Source organism: Oryza glaberrima, chromosome 3 (genome assembly GCF_000147395.1).
Source record: "Oryza glaberrima chromosome 3, OglaRS2, whole genome shotgun sequence".
NCBI lineage: Eukaryota > Viridiplantae > Streptophyta > Magnoliopsida > Poales > Poaceae > Oryza > Oryza glaberrima.
This window is the reverse complement of record NC_068328.1, coordinates 16,824,799-16,841,802: the sequence shown is the minus strand read 5'-3', so window position 1 is coordinate 16,841,802 and position 17,004 is coordinate 16,824,799. Positions and strand designations below refer to the sequence as shown.

Here is a 17,004-nt window from a genome sequence, read left to right as displayed (position 1 = left end):
GAGAGTGTCCGCTGAGAGGGGGTAGAGGTCTCTTGAGCTATTGCACCTGGCGATCTCGATCCTGGTTTGATAATCCTTCACAAAAAGGCTAAAAGGGTCAAGTGAAACAGCACACCAATTATCACGAGCAAAACGGCGAGCAGAGATGAGATTCTTAATAGTGGAGAGACTAAAACATTGTTAAGCACAAAAGAGTGGTTAGGGTGATGTAAATACGCAGTGCCCGTGGCAGTTATAGGTATGAGAGAACCATTGCCGACAACTATGTGGGAGGGTTGTGAGTGGTTTGGTGGAAAGGATGCACTAAGGATACCGGGATGGGCAGTCATCTGAGAAGATGCACCTGAGTCCATGTGCCACTTGTTGGAAGGCGGTGGAGTCAACGTTGCCGTGTTTAAGGAGCTCGCGAGCGCCTGTGGGTCCCACTGGGAGGGGCCAGCCCACTGCGGTGATGGCACCGCAATAGGAGAGGGCGGCACCACCGAAGGAGGGGGCGAGTACACCGATGGCCCAGGGAGCTGGATGTCACAGCCGGAAATAACCCAACGGGCGTTCCTTACGTGCGTGTATTATTCCTTGTCCCAGGAGGCAAGGTACACCAAAAGTTGATACAATACAGAGTTTAACAAGCGGAAGCGTAAATAGTTAATTTATTACATGGGCGGCGAAGGCCCAGCACACATGAAGACAAACGAAAAAAAAAACAGCAGAAGACTAGGGCGACGACCACAGGCGCTTGACGACAGGCACGAGCTAGACACCAAAGCCTTCATCTTCCATGAACTCCTCTTCTGGGTTTGGGAAAAAATTGAGCAAGACTGAGTACAACCACCGTACTCAACAAGACACACCCACAAGTGCAGAATAAATGCAAGGGGGTACAAGGGAGTTATAATATAGGGGGTTAGGGTTTGCAGTAAACAGCATTAAAAGACACTTAGTTGCTCAAAGCTACTTTTAAAAACATGATCCTAGAGCTATACAATATTATTAAACAAGGCCGTGAACCCACACGAACCTGCCTTAACCCAAGGCCTACGATGATTCAGACCGAACTGGCAACCCGACCCTAGGTCCCAGCTCGTCCCAAGCCAACCCAGGCCAACCATTCCACATTTTAGTTGTTAACCAGGTTTTAAGAATTTAAAACACTAACTTGGGTACATTGCTAGGCTTGCCCATAACCGAGGGCGCGGCTATTCGAATAGATTATACTCTGATCAGAGGTGTACATATTTACCCACAAGACACATCTTCCTCACGTGTAACCACGTGCCACATACTACCATGGTATACGGACGAAAGATGTGACGTAGTTTCCAACCCATCCAAGCCATAGACAAGAGTACCGACCCAGCCCCACCTACGGCCGGAACCTCCGGGACAGGTAGGCAGGACTGAGCCCCTAGCAGCAGGACACCAGCCCTGTGCCATGACATCTCGACTACCGGGCCGCAGCTCGTGTAGCCTTCATTTGCCCTAGAGATGTCCATCGACCCCCGACTTCGTCCATCTCCATTCGTGTACTTTTGTTTATAACCAGACTGAGCCACAAACTAAGCCTTACCCACTAGACATGTGGAAGTACGGTAGTGCTTTGCAACAGAGGCCCGAAGACCGGTCCTTATGTGGCCGAGGTGCTACTATCAAAACCATGCACCTCGAGCCCAGCCTAAAACCATTTTGAGGGTTTTGAATAGAGGGGGAGGTGTGAATCCAATTCCACAATAATCCAACCATTCCATAATGTCCAAGCGATATGAATATTCCCAAAGTCTAGAGTTGTAAAACCACCTAATGTTGCCTAATTAAACAGCGAAGCATCTACCTAAATTCATACTAGTGGTACCATGAATAGAGTATCCACTAGTTGGGGTTTTGTTTATTCTAGGGTGAACAAGGTAATAATAACAATAACAATAATAATAAGGTCATAACAAAGGTAAATAGGCATGGCTAAATAAAACAGTGATAACGCGGGAATTTAAATAAAGCGATAATGCATTAATTTAAATCAAAATAATTTTATAAACTGGGATTCAATATGTTCAAGGATGATGTGACTTGCCTTGCTCGCTTTCCCAAACGTCGGCTTCAACCTCCACGTAGAGCGGATCTTCCGAAGCTGCAGCGTCTACACGACCAACGGAAAGAAAAAAGGCTTTTACTCTAATAAACTCCATATAACAAGCAGGAACAAAGCACAAAAATGGGTTCTTGACTTCTTAAGGAAAAATTAGAGACTTGAACGGTCCAATTCCGAGTTCAAATGGCCAAGTTATGGCCATTTGAAGTTTATATGCTCTTTAAGTGAATATTTGCGAATTTCATCATTTAAATTTTAATTTAAAAAGATTTATTGCGTCAGCCGAGGGGAGGGGGCGCGCGGACCGGGTCCACGGGAGTGGGGCCCACGCGGCAGCCTCACGGTCCTCGGTGGACCGGGCGCACCCGGGCTCACACCGGCCGGCGCCGTGGGCCCCACGCGTCAGCCGCACCCGAGGGCACGGGCGGCTGACGGCCGGGCCCCACGCGGCGGCCACACGGCGCGCCCGGAGGCGGCCACGACGGTGCAGCCGGCGGGAGGCGGCGCCCGCGCCCCTATGGTCGCCGGCGGCGGCCATAGGCACGACGGAGCGGCGGCCGAGAGAGGGGAAGGGAAGGGGGAAAAGAGGCGGCGGTCCACGGCTCACCCTGGGGCGACGGCGGCGATGGAGGAGGCGGCCGGAGCGGAGGGAGGCGGTGGCGCGGCTCGGGTCGACGGGGTCGGCGGCGTTCCGGCGGTCGGCGACCGAAATGGAGGGGTGGACGAGGTCGGTGATGATGCGGCGAAGCCGAAGGAGGCTGCGCCGAGGTGGGAGACGGTCCCTACGAGCGGAGAGAGCCGGCCGGAGGTCATCGGCAACGGAGGAGAGAGAGGGCTACAGCGTGAGCTCGATTCCGGCGGGGAGATAGTGCGGCAAGTGGCGGAAACGGGCGAGGGAGGCGCGGGAAGGGTTTAAATAGGGTTGGGAGGGAGAGAGGGCGGCCGGCGGGGAAGGAAACCGGCGCGGGAGGTCCGGCCACCATCAATGGCGCCGGCGAGATTTGCGGGAGCAAATCCGGCCGTTTGAATGCGGGAGAGAGAGGGAAAAATGGGGGGAAAGGGGGAGGGGATCACGGGGAATAATTCCCCCCACTTAATTGCACGCAGGGACGGCGGGATGCGGCGGATTCGGCGGCGGCGGGAGCGGCGGGAGGACGGGGATGTCGGGTGGGCCCCACCCGTCAGCGAGGGTGGTGGGCGGGCCTGCCCGTCAGTGGCGCGCGCGCGAGGAGAGGCCGAATGGGCCGCAGGGGAGAGAAGAGAGGGAGGAAGGGAGATGGGCCGGATTCGGCCCACCCGAGGGGAGAGAGATTTTTAGGGTTTTTCTTTTTATAAAACCTTTTCAACTTTGTTTATTTCTTAATAATTATTATTTGTGCTCTGAAAATTGCACTAAAATTTATTTACACATTTTAGGCTTTTAGGAATTATACAAAAATCCTCCAAGCCTTATTTGACTTTTACTTTGCACATTTTAATTTTTGGAGGCTTTCACAAGGATTTTAATTATTCTAGGCATAATTTTAAAGGATATATTTTAGGGTCGTTTTGGGACGTGACACTGGAGGGGCGGCAGACTCGCATGCGGTGGGAGAGCACCAGGCTGGCCGAATTGGCCCAGCCTAGCACTGTATGCGGGAGTTGTCTGCAGCCCAGGAAAAACTGCCCCAGTAAAAGGAGGCCGGCCCAATATGCTTGGGGCCTGCCCAGGCCACATATGTATAGTGCCAGCCCATGGGTTGAAAGGAGTGGGCCACTGCTGGGCCTAGCGAGGGGCGCTGGCCTGTTGGCCGACCAGTTGACCGCCCGTGCCCTGTCCTCCCTGTGAGCCGGCGGTCTATGCGCCGTGGCCGCTGCCTTGTCCGCTGTTGCCCCCACCATTGCCGCGTCCACAACGACAGTTGCGGGAGTTGTTGCCGGAGCTGCCGCCGCCGCCGCCGCCGCCTTGGTTGTTGGGGATGTTCTGGGCGGTGCGGGCGCCAGCGGTAGACGCGACGAACACCGTCGCGGGTTCAGACGTTGGACGATGCCCCTTCGTGATTTCTTCAAGCAGTAGTTGCGATCTGGCCTAGAGAAAACTAGGAAACGGAACTTGCATGGGGAGTAAAGACTGCATATTGCCATACTTGGGGCTCAACCCATTGATGAGGGTGAGAACGAGCGTGCTATCGCTCTGTGGTTCACCGAGATCGGCGAGGCTGTCCGCCATGGTGCGAAGTCGACGGCAGTACTCTATGACGGAGAGGTCGCCCTGCTGGAAGGTGTGGAACTCGGCGGAGATGTTGACGGCGCGGAGCTCGCGGTTGCCGAGGAATTGGAACTCGAGGTCGCGCCACACCGTGCGAGCAGAGGCGGTCGGCGACATGACTTCTTGAAGCAGGTCATGTGATATTGTCCCATACAACCAGTCAAGGACGACACACTCCATCTGTGTCCAATCGGCCTGGTCGAGAAGAGGGACGTCGGAGGCGACGTGATCCGTCAAGGCATATTTGTCGAGAATCACGAGGAACAGACCGCGCCATCGGGAGTAGTTTGCAGCGGCGAGGTCGAGCGTCACCGGGACAAGTGCCTTGACGTTGAGGACGGCAACGGCTTGAGTATGAAGGGCGTTGCCGGCGTCAGCGTCGAGGACTTGGGGTGGTGGCGTGTTGGTGTTTTCGAGGACGGCGCCGGTGGTTGGAGTTGAGATCAATAGGGCATCGGTGAGACGGGCGAGCAGCGCCGCGATCTCTGGAAGGGTGACGGTGATGTAGTTTCCGTCGACGGAGGGAGGTCAGATGCAGCCGGCGGCGCTGGAAGGTGTGTGGAGAGCGCGTCGCGCACGGCGGCGGAAGCCTTGTCGGCGGCGAAGTCGGCAATGGACTTGGTGATCACATCGTCGACTTTGAGACCGGGAGGAGGCTGGTAACATGCGCGCATGGCATCGGCCACTGTTGTGACAATGTTGTCGACGAGCGCATCGTGGGAGAGGGAGGAGCCGGCGGTCGACATGGCCGCGGCGAGAAAAATAGGGTTTAGGAGCAGAAGCGGTGGATCGGGGAGTCTGATACCATGTGAGACGATAGGACTCAATGCAATAATCGTATTGATACCAATGCGGAGTACGTATAGGCACACAACCTTCCTGAATCTACTCAACCGATTTATAGAAACAGAACCGGGAGAGATATCCGGAGGTGTGGCAAAAAGGGAAACATGAAATACATGCCAAATAGATAAGATACGCTAACAGCGGATGCCAAGGCAAGATATTTTTACAGCATGTTACACCTACAGTGGCTAATTGTGCTTACTTGCATCGGTGAGATTAACCGTATGTCTGCTTCAGCAAATAAAGGGGTGATAAAGATGCGACTGTGTGATTTTTAAAAACTATAAAATTAGAAACACGATAATGATAAAATTCAGTCTTTTGGAGCCCTAAGATAACGATATAGCTATTTAATACTCCCTCCGTTTCAAATGATAAGTCATTTTAAGTTTGGTCAAAGTCAAACTACTCTAAATTTGACCAAGTTTATAGGAAAAAGTACTAGTAACATTTTCAACCTAACACAAATATATTATGAAAATGTATTCAATTATAGATTTAACGAAAGTAATTTGGTGCTTGGTGTTGTAAATATTACTATATTTATCCACAAACTTAATCAAACTTAAAGTAGTTCGACTTTTGACTAAAGTCAAAACGACTTATAATATGAAACAGAGTAAGTAAATTTTAAGTAAAATCATATGTAAAAGATAGATAATTTTGTATGAGTGCTAATCGTTCAATTGCGCGGGCCACCCAGCTAGTTTTTACTAACAACGATTAAAATAACATATATTGTGGATTACAAAATGATGTATCAAATGGGCAACTATATTTAGGGATTTTTATTCAAAATGCCATGGAGTATTGGGATACATTTAGTCGTTTTGTACGGAACTACAATTTATTTGTTAGAATTGAATTCGACATACAACACTTGTTTTATTTCTAGAATGAGGGTTTTTCCGGTCCTTAAGGGAAGGTGGTACCAAATTCTAACCGTGGATTACGTGTGATCTAACGGCTGAAAAGGGCTCTGTACCGCGCGGTACCGCATCCCCGCGCAAAGGCGGTACCAACTAAATTCCAAGGGTAGAAGGGTAAGATTGCAATTCCACATCAACAAATTCTCCCGATCTGCATCCAGCGATCCCACCGCTCGTACTCCTCCGTCTCCTTGCCTCCCGCTTCGCTCATGCCACTGCCACTCCTCCTCTAGCGCGGCGCTGCTGTCAACCACCGCCAACGCCACCGGCAGCCATCTCCTCCGCTCTTCCTCGTCCTTTGGTGTCCTCCCCTCCCATCCCCCCCCCCCCCCAAGCGCCTCCCTTGTCCATCCCCTTGCCAAATCCAGACGCCACAGAGGTCGGGGGCGCCAGATCTGGTCAAGGGCAGCAGTGGGAGGCCTCTCCAAGCCTCCAGGCGGCCACAACAATGTGATCAGATCCCGTCCTCTTTCTCGCATCGTTCTTTCTTCGTTCGGAATCCAGAATCGCCATGGCCATGGATGGATAGCCGATCTACTTAGACCATTCCTATCTTGTGCTCCCAGAGTACTAGATTCACTTATACCGATCCTACCGCTCCTAAATCAACGGTCGGATGTAATTGGTACCTCGCTATACCTCCTCAAGGATGGTAAAATACCTCTTCTATAATACAGTTATGCATTCTAAAATGCAGCTTTTACACGAGGATTCAATTTCCTAATACCTAAAGCGTATGCTGACGACCTATATATTGCAGGATGTAAAATGATCTTGGTCATTGGGTTATGCATCCTAATGTGGAAACAATATTGCAGCTTGTTCATAATTATTATGTGCTGATTCATAACATCAAAAATACTAGTACTCCCTCCGTTTCACAATGTAAGTCATTCTAGCATTTCCCACATTTAGAATCTATTTAGAATCATTAATATCAATATGAATGTGAAAAATGCTAGAATGACTTACATTGTGAAACAGAGGAGTAGTAAGTTATGGCTATACACAATTCGAACATGCGTGCTTAACTTAGCATTCAGTCGTTCAGGGTTCAGGCTGCACGAAGCAACTGCCTGAGAAAATGTGGCCAGCGAACTGCGTCGATCAGAATTCAGAACCAATTTTTTTTGTCAAAAAAAGGGAGATTTCAGAACCAAAAGAACATGCAAATTACGCTTTAGAAACTAGAAATAAGAAAACAGAGGAGCAAATGAATTCACGCCCCCGCAAAAGGAAAAAGAAAAATCACGCCGCTGCGGCAACATGCTATGCAGTATGCTCCAAGTTGATCAAACTCCATAGTAGCAGCATACTAGTTCAATTTTCAGTGCTAATTCAGTACAAGATCGTCAGAGAAACAACTAAGAAAAATCCGGTTGCAAATGAAATTCTCAGTTTCTCACACATGGCGATGCCAACTCGACGACGAAGTCCGATCAGATGGATGAACAGAGGCGAACAGGACAGAGATTCGGACTTCAGAGAACATGAACTAACTGCTGCCTACATCGATCTACCTAGTTGCAGTCGTGGTTGCAAGAGATGGGAAGAACACGGAGATGGAGGGCGATGCGCTGGCTGTACCGGTTTGTTGTTGCAGATTGCGGAATCATCGGGCTGGGCCTCCCGCCTCACGGAGCGGCGTCGTCGATTTCCTCGCGCACGGCATGCTCCTCGACGGCGACGCGCATTTGGCGAACGGCCACCGACATCGCGTCCACCTCGTTGATGGTGGTGCTCACGATCTCCTCGACCTTCCAGGTCTCCCTGGCGCGCTCCCCTGGGCTCAGCGACGGAAGCTCCTTGTAGATGCGGTGTTGGCGCAAGGCGATCTGGGCGTCCGAGATGGCGGAGCTCAGCCACGTCTCCGCCGTGACTTCCGCCACGAAAGTTCGACGCCTGTGGATGCTCCAGTTCAGCCACGTCTCGCCCCGCTCTTGGATGCCGAGTTCCGGGGCGCAGTCGACGAAGCGGTCGCGGCCCCGGCCTTGTCATGGTCGTTGCCCACCACGCTGAGGAGGCGCTGCGCGTTCCGTTCCGGACCGGAGTGTCCCGATGACCGGCGGCGGCGGGAGGGCGCACATGCTGGCGACGAGGTCCATGGCTGCGCCGATCGCCCCTGGGAGCACCGGGCGCCTCGGAGAACACGGTCGGGGTCGAGGTCATCGCGTGCGGGAACGACCGCAAACGCGTCCTCGACGAGGATCTTGCTGGCGTGGATGTCCTCGCGGAGCAGCGTGGCGGCCTTGGCGCCGCGAGCGTCGCACTTGCGGCAAGGGTGTTCGATTGCGTGCCTGCGCAACAGCGCAAGGTCGTGCGCCACCTGCTGCGCGATCCCCCCCCCCCCCCCCCCCCCCGGCCGGGTCCGTCGCCTCCGCCGTCGGTTGCTGTTGGAGCTGCAGCACGGCGGCGGCTTCCGCCAGTAGAACGCCGAAATCGTCAAGGTTGTCCGACACCCTCTGCGCGATCTCTAGCAAGTCCATCACCTTCCGCTCCTCTTCCACCGCCGCCTCGATTTTGTGGGCGAGCACGTGTTGCGTGTTGGTTTTGTGCGGGAGAGAGATGAGGGGGAGAGAGCTAGGAGGAGACGTGCCCATTTTTTAGACTGACGACGGGATGCGCCGAGGAGATCATTTTGGTTGTTTACAGCTTTTTTTTATAATGGATTAAACCGGTCTCTACATCTAAACGAATGTACACAGCCAAAAATTTAGTTTACTCGTGGGAGGCACTGAGACAGCATTGAGATTGGGAGTAGCTATATTTATGGCGCCATAATTTTCACCAAAAAATAGTCACCATGTATTTACATTGTAAGCCCCTAAATTACATATGTAATTTTAGTGTACTTACAATGTAAGTTTAAAATTACATATGTAAGTTTCTAAATTACATATGTAAGTTTAATGTAATTATAATGTAAGTGCAATACAACGTCTATATTTTGCATTGTAGATAACGTATATTTATATACTATACAGATACATATGAGTAAAACCATCAAAAGCTTAAACTAATGAAGCATGTTAAATTTTAATTAATCGTGTAATGGCAGCCGAGAGATGCTAAGGACCTGAGTGGACTTAATAACATATGACGGTCAGAAATTCGACTATAATCAGCCATAAAATATGGCGACATCATTTTAGCAAATCCGTTGAGATGGGATTTTACTTCGCACTCACACCCAGTACTGGCGCGCCTGTGTGTGCTGTGTTGGGTGGAAGATGTGTGTGCTGTGTTGGGTGGAAGAGAGGTAGGAGACAAAAGAGATAGAACTATTTCTATGGGCCTGTTCACTTTGATGCCAAAAAAAACCTTACCAAATTTTGGTATTACCAAAATTTTGGCAACTTGCTAAAATTTTGGCAGGATTTCTTATATAGTTACTAAAATTTAGCAGGAAACTAAATGTAGCCACTTTTTTTTTAACTTTACTAAAATTTGGTAAAGTTGAAAATGGCATCAAAGTGAACAGCCCTATATAAACAGCGGTCGAGGTACTTATGTTCACAGCATATGTTACCCAAACAACTATGAATCGAACTTTTTTTTTTCCAAAAAAATGGCCTCTAACCTTTTAAAAAAAAATCAGACGCTATTTCACCCCTTACATAAAAATGATTCAGTAGTCAATGAAATAATGTTTTAACTCTTGAAAACAGTAAAACACAATTGAATCATCAGATGAAACAAATGGATTTAAGCTATTGAAACATCTACATATCCGAGTAAAAATTGAAAAATATAAAACACATTCAAAATCCACTTCAACATTTTTTCGAACTAATAAAACATCCAGATACATGGGCTAAAACATTGAAAAATGTACGAGGCATCCATCCACTGTTGTGGTGCTCCTACCTTTCTGGAATGTGAGAGAAGGGTTGCCACCAACTAGATCCGAGTAGCGCATTGCGGGCCTCGACGTTGTACAGCACCGAGATGTTCTTGGCGACGAGCCCGACCACCGGCGCGGCGAAAAGCTGCCGCGGGTCCTCCTCCTCCTGCCCCTGCGGATCGCTCTGGAACGAGCGTACCACACGGTCTGTACTAGTACCGTATTACGGTGGCTAATTGGGATTTCTGTGGTATTCTTACAGCGTACTACTGTATTGTAACGTGGCTAATTGGGGATTTGTTTGGCGTGACAGGATTTGGACCATTTGGTTGGTGTAGCTTCTAGAAAAGGCAGCGAGCGACGGAAGGGGTGAAAAGTGAACACCACGGAAGTGAGGAATACGTCAAACTGGAATGAACATGATGAACGCAAGTAGTATAAGACTGGCATGATTAAGCCATTTATTGAAAGCCAAAAAATTCAGTACCAAAGTCATAAGAAACCCCCCCAAAAAAAATCAGTCTACAGTAATTTCTCACACGCGGGATTACTGTCGTGTAGATGTAGTAATATACGAAATATTTTTTTCGGGTGTTTTTATGCGGGCTACAAAATTCGGAAAACGGAAACTAAAAAATGCATATGTTCACGTACGGTCGTCTTGCACCCGACCGCTTGTGAAATTCACAAGCAAGATGTTTTGATAGAAGTGGTCAGCTGAACCGTCTCAAGAAATCAAATTTAACCGTCTCTAAAAATGCTTTTCTAAGTAATGCCAAGAAAAGTGCAGGCACTTTGTAATTTACCAATCCATTTATACTTGACACGCAATTATAATCGGCTCATTATTTGATCACATCATACGGTTTTCAATATACCACACGCCGATATCGATCAAGGAGCAAACGAACTATAACGTGCACTTGGTAATCTATCCATTTATTAGCCAGTGCCAAAATTTCCCAGCGCAACTTGATAAAGAATCACAAGAAAAATTTCTCCAGAAAAAAACGTCTCCCGCAAAGCAGCGTTTTCATCTCAACGACGAATCAAACTGATACAAACTCGATCGGACCTATGGCTAATCTGGGCGGCGAATTGCAAACCAAAACCTGCAGGAGATGAACACAATTACCGATCGAACTGAACAGAGCAGAGACTCCTGCTTCGATCTACCTACTGGAACTCGCTATCGTGGTTGGCGATCGGAATTAGGAAGGCGATGCGGCGGCCTGCTTGGCGTGATGGCGTTGCAGGATCATCCGGACTGGGCGGCCTCGCGCGCGGAAGCCTCAGCCTCGGCGGCGCCCCACCGCCGCACGAGGATCTCCTGGCTCTCGACGTCGCGCCTCATCTCGAGCAGCGCCGCCAGCGCCCCGTCGAGCTCACAAGTGGCGTTGCGCAGGTGCTGCTTGGCCTCCTCCATGTGCTCCTCGTGCTGCGGCGACCTGACCACGCAGAGCGGGTGCGCGCCCTGCGCGTCCATGGCCGCCTTGACGGCGGCGAACAGCCTCAGCTCCGCGTCACTTCCCAACTCGACGACGCGCTCCTGGTAATCCATCCAATCCTGCGACGCGCCCGGGCTGCCAGTGCCGGCCGGCCGATCGGCGAGAGAGCTGCTGCTGCGGATCATGTGGTTCAAGGTGTTGCTGCGGTCGATGGCGACGCCGAGATGGAGGCGGGCGTTCTGGAGTAGCCCGGCGACGTCGTGCCGGAAGACGCACACCCCGGCGATGAGGTCCCGGGAGATGAGGATGTTGTCTGGGAGCACCGGCGCACCGGAGAACACCACGGCGGCCAGCCTCGCGGCGGCGGCGTCGACGCTGGCCTGATCGGGGAGGCGGCGGATCAGGGCCTCGCTCTCGCCTTCGTCTTCGTGATCTGCTGCCGCTGGCGCGTCGAGGTCGAGGACGGCGAAGAAGTCGGCGGCGAGGGTGTCAGCGGCGTCGGTGTCCTCCTGGAGCAGCCCGGCCGCGTAGTCGAGCGTGTCGAGCGTGGCCTCGGCGTACCGCGTGGCCGCTCCCAGCCGGGACTCGATCGACTCGATGCGCATCACCATCTTCCGCGCCACCCCCGACCAGTCCACCATCGTCTCCTCCGCCACCATTGACGTCAGGCCCGAAAGCTCTACCATCTCGCCCTGCCGGTGCGTGTGTGTTCTGTGCTGTGTGGGGTGCGTGGCGTGAGAGATTCTATGGTGGGTTGGTTGTTACTGGGTGTCTGGGTTGTGGGGGCGGACGAGACATGACATGAGCACGAGTTCGTTATATGTAGGCAGCTTGCGCGAGAAGGTACCAGAGTTAACCGCCTGCCTCTGCTACTGACGGTGGGCCCCCTGCTCGTTTTACCTCTACGAACATGGCCCAACAACCGTAATTCCAGGAAACAGAGTGACAGGTGGACAAGGGTGGGGCCCACAGAGTGACATGCAAAGGCATATCCCAAGAACAAGAAGTGCGTGTTTCATAGCGTGTATAGCCGTATTCCACATTTCCACTGCCAACGAAATCATATGGCCGACCTGCCTTCGTAAATCATACAGGGGTAAATTCATAATCATAATCAAACAGACAAGTTTACCATGCATTTCTGGAGAAGGGCATGGAAGAGATGAATCTCGCAAGGTTAGAAATCCGTTTTGTAACAAGTAATAAAATAGTTAACGTTTGATTCTGATAAATGAAAACATACCCAACACAAATTGAATAAGGACATTTCCTATCGGCATGTGTGTCACAAGAGCATCATCACGCATGACACAACAGAGGCATACAAAGTCATAGCCGGATTATTAAGCTGTACAAAGCAGAGATATATCCAACTGATCAAGCTGATCTCTGCAGCCAGAGGCAAAGCTGAACCCACTTAACTAATTAACACCATATATGCCATGGTACATTTCATTGATAGTTCATGCAAGAAGGCAAAGTGATTTCATCCCATGCAAGAATGCCATGGGTCTCAGAATGAAACCAGATCATCACCTGACGATTATGATATCTGTGATTTAGTCTGAATCACAACCTGCAGATATCTCTCGCGGAAACATGCAAACCAATTCTCAGATTAACAGAAGCTGTAGAAAGCAGAGACAAAAGCAGAAAGTATTTTCTATGTATGCATGTAATGCAAACAGTTATATGAAAATTTCCTAAAATTTTATAAGATAGTCCATGATAATATAAGACACTATGCAAACATGCAAGTATAAATTCGATCGATATATGAAGAAACAAAAATAACAAATTTTATCTCCACTGTACATGTACTATTCACTGTCTGATTTTATTATTTTTGTTTCTCTAGTTGTAAATTAAATTTAGTCCTGCATGTTTGTGTATAGACTTGTATCATCACAAACAATGTTACTAATTTTTTTTCAATTTTTTCTATAACTATTTGAGTCGCATACAAATGATAGGTGCCATGGCACCTAAGTGTAGAAAATCTTTGTCCAAGACAAAAGTACTCCAATATGCTTTGCAACAAACTGATCAGATGTTCGATTAATCCATATCTCCAATTTAAAGCCAGATGGTCAGCTATAGCTTGGATCATCAAAATCCACAATCCAATTCAATTGGGAAATCTCTCGCACACGGTGTGCTTAGCTCTACAAAACTGATTAAACTCTGATCGATCGCTACGCTAGAAAGCATGGGGAGAAAATGTTCAGAAACAGAACAGGGACACTTACTACTAGCTGATCAGATCAATCGCTAAACACCTAAAAATCGAGGAGAAAAAAAAAACGCCCACACAAAACCTGCAGAGACGAACAGGACAGAACAGAGGTCGTAGTAGCAAGTTTGTGATCTACCTACTTGCAGTTTGCGATCTGCGGAACGATACGAACACGGCCGGAGATGGAGAGCGAAGCACTTCCTCTGCTCTGGATCGGCGTGGAAAGGGGGATCGATCTCGTCATCCTCGCGGAAGCTTGCGGTGCGTCATGGATTCAAGCCCAGCCATTAGCAGGGATGTTGGCGTCGTGGATGGCTTGATGGAGTCTGGTCCATCAACTCCACCTCGCCGTGCACGAGACCCACCGCCGCAATCGCCTTGTCGATGTACTTGATGGCCGTGAGCAGGCACCTCTCGAGCTCCCTCATGTGCTCGTTGCGCTCCGGCGACGGAACCAGGCAGTGGGAGCGGATAAGCTCCATCGCGTCCATGGCCTCCCAGGCGACGACGTTGAGCATCGCCAACGCGTCGGTCGCGAAATAGTTGGCCTGCTGCGCTTGCCCGGTCCACGCCGTCCACGTCGGGTCGGCGTCGATCGGTTGAACATGGAGGTACGCGGCGCAGTGGTGGAAGTGATTCCGGACGTTGGTGAGGAGGCCCCCGTCGGCGAAGGCGGCTTGGAGATCGGTGATGGCATCGTTGAGTAGCCCGTCGGGGGTGGGGGCATCTGGTGGCGGCTGATCGACGATGTCGTACGCGGCGGAGATGAGGTTCCCGACGTCAAGGATGGAGCCTGGGAGCAGCGGCGCCCCGGAGGACACGGTGGCGAAGGTCCTCGCCGCCGCGTCGAGGGTGGCGTCCGGGAGCGGGGCCTGGCCTGCGCCTGCGGGCACGAGGGCGGCCAGCATGTAGTCGTCGAGGATCTCGGCGGCGTAGATGTCCTCGCCGAGCAGCCCGACGGCCATGTCGAGCGCCGGGCGTATGGCCTCGAGGGCCGTCGTAACCGCTTCAACTCTCGCCGTGATTCGCTCGATCTCTTCCACCGTCAGATGCACCGTGTACCACATCCAGTCTATCGGCGCCGCCGCCGCCGCCGCCTGCACAGGCAGCTCCGCCTCCGGCACCAATATCTCTCAATCTCTGCGCGCTCCCTCGCGTCTGTGTGTGTAGTGCGGCCGTTCGGAAGAGGAGAGGGTGCGTGACTAGTGAGATTTCGGGTGAGGCGTAGGAGACCGGAAGGGAAGGCGGAAGCAAATCCAAAGAGACGGAGGCCCATTTATACTACCTAGCCTGCCTGCCAGCCAGCCAGTGGGATGGACCGATGGGGTCGATGAGATATGGAAAAAGTACACCGAAGGTCCCTCAACTTGTCAGCCAGATAAAAAACATCCTCGAACCGCAAAACCAGATATGCGGAATTCCTTGACTATACAAAACTGGTCACCCGAGGTCTCTCGGCGGTTTTCACTCCGGATTTATCCGCTGAATCAACGTGGGACCCACTTGGGTCCCATACCACATCATCATCTCTCTGGCAGGGGAGAAAAACAGCGGCAAGGAGGGAGCAGGCTGGGGAGAAGAACGACGACAGCCGGGGAAGATGGGAGGAATGGCGGCCGGCAGGGGAGAGTGCATGGGGGAGTGGCGGCGCTCGGCGTCCTGCTGCTCGCCTGCTCCTGCATGGGGAGATGCCGCCTCCTGCCTCGAGCCGGAGCGCTGCAATGAACAAAACAAAAGACCTTGATGAAGAGATGAGATGAGATGAACTCTGATATCAACAATACAAAAATCTCCGGCGAGAAAAAGAGGCTTACAAGGATCCAAAATTGCCAGTGGTATCCGGATTCATTGTTTGCTCATGTCAATGAGGCGGCGGCGGCGGACATAGCGAAGAGGTGGCTTGGGCGCGGACGGAAGGCAGCGCGGCGGCGCTGGTGGTGGGAGGACGGGCGGATGAGCGCCGCCACGGCGCGACGGACGTGGTCGACGCCCTCCACCGCCGCGATGCGCCCCAGGGAGTTCGCCATCGCCGACCTCCTCGCGTCCTCGTGCAGCCCGCCGCACGCCACCGCGGAGGGACGCTCAGGTGAAGCAGCACTCCGGCGAGCAGGCCGCCTCGACACCTCCGTCGCCGACTCCCCGCCGCTCGGTCTCGCCCCGTCGGCCGGCGGCGCCGGCCTGCCCAAAGCCAGCCGCCGCCACACCCTGCCATCGCCATGGCTTACCTCCGCCTCCTCCTCTCCCACTCTAGCCGCCACCACCCCCAACCGCATCGTCTCCTCTCGCTCCTCCACTTCTTCTCTAACACCGGCTCCGGCTCCGGCCCAACGCCGCCGCCCATCAAGCCCGTGTCCTATGTGCCGAAGCCGCAGCTAGTGCCCGAGGAGGCTCCCGCCGCCGCGGAGGAGGCTGCCCCGAGCGATGACCCCCGGGTCTTGGCCCTCGCTGCCTCCAAGGAGATCGCAGGGGCTGCCGCAGCGGCAGCAGTGGACGCGGGAGGAGATGCGGTTCGTGAAGGATGCGGGGCCCTCGATCACACCGGTGTCGTACCCGGCCAGGGTCGCGCCGCTGCCGGATGACCGGCCGGCGAATGAGGGGTTGCGAGGAGAGGGGGAGCGGATCGAGATGGACGCCATGCGGGCCAGGAGGAGCTTCTTTGGGATGCACGTGGAGGGACGCGACGGCGAAGTAGCGCTCCGGCGAGCAGGCCAGCTCGACACCGCCGCCGCTGACTCCCCGCTGCTCGGCCTCGCCCCGTCGGCCGGCGGCGCCGGCCTGCCCAAAGCCCCAGAGTGAAGATTGAGAGAGAGAGAGGAGGAAGAGAGAGAAGATGGGAAAGGGAGAAGAGGGTGAGGTGTACACGCTGACATGTGGGGTCCATGTGGGTCCCATGCTGACTCAGCCACCGATGACCATGGTTAAAGCGCCACGTAGGACAAAACCGGGATCAAAACCGCCGAGGTGATCGGTTTTATATAGTCAAGGGACCGTTTTGCGGTTCGAAGATGTTTTTTAACTCGATGACAAGTTGAGGGACCTTCGGTGTACTTTTTCCATGAGATATTTTCACACGGCAGCATCGAGATTCCCGGTGACACGTACTAGGAACGAGGCCCGTGTACATGAACACTTGGGAAGCCATGGCTGACAAGATTATTTTTGGCTTTCTTGCGATTAAAGGCATCGAGCTTACTGCAACGGAATAAGTCCATTTCTCACTTTTACGTCGACTTTAATTGAAATCCTTAAACCATAATTTTAGAAATGGTCTAATATAGAACAAATGATTAAGTCAATTATATAATTATAAGTTTATAACCCTATCGCCAATTTTCATTCTGGGCGGAACAAATTTACTAATTCTTTT

At 51.9% G+C, this 17,004-nt stretch overlaps 1 protein-coding gene across 2 annotated transcripts; it reads right to left on the bottom strand.

Moving 5' to 3' along the window:
- Positions 1 to 13,463: 13,463 nt before the first annotated feature.
- Positions 13,464 to 16,132, bottom strand: LOC127766034 (uncharacterized). 2 transcript variants are annotated; one of them, XM_052291041.1, is made up of 2 exons: positions 15,452 to 16,132; positions 13,464 to 15,376 (listed from the first exon to the last, which is right to left on the bottom strand). In XM_052291041.1, the coding sequence occupies exon 2, from the start codon at positions 14,702 to 14,704 to the stop codon at positions 13,925 to 13,927; it is 780 nt and encodes a 259-aa protein (XP_052147001.1). In that variant the 5' UTR covers positions 14,705 to 15,376; positions 15,452 to 16,132; the 3' UTR covers positions 13,464 to 13,924. The 2 variants fall into 2 exon arrangements, with proteins under 2 accessions (XP_052147001.1, XP_052147000.1); XM_052291040.1 differs by having other exon boundaries at positions 13,464 to 15,353.
- Between the last annotated feature and the right edge of the window lie 872 nt (positions 16,133 to 17,004).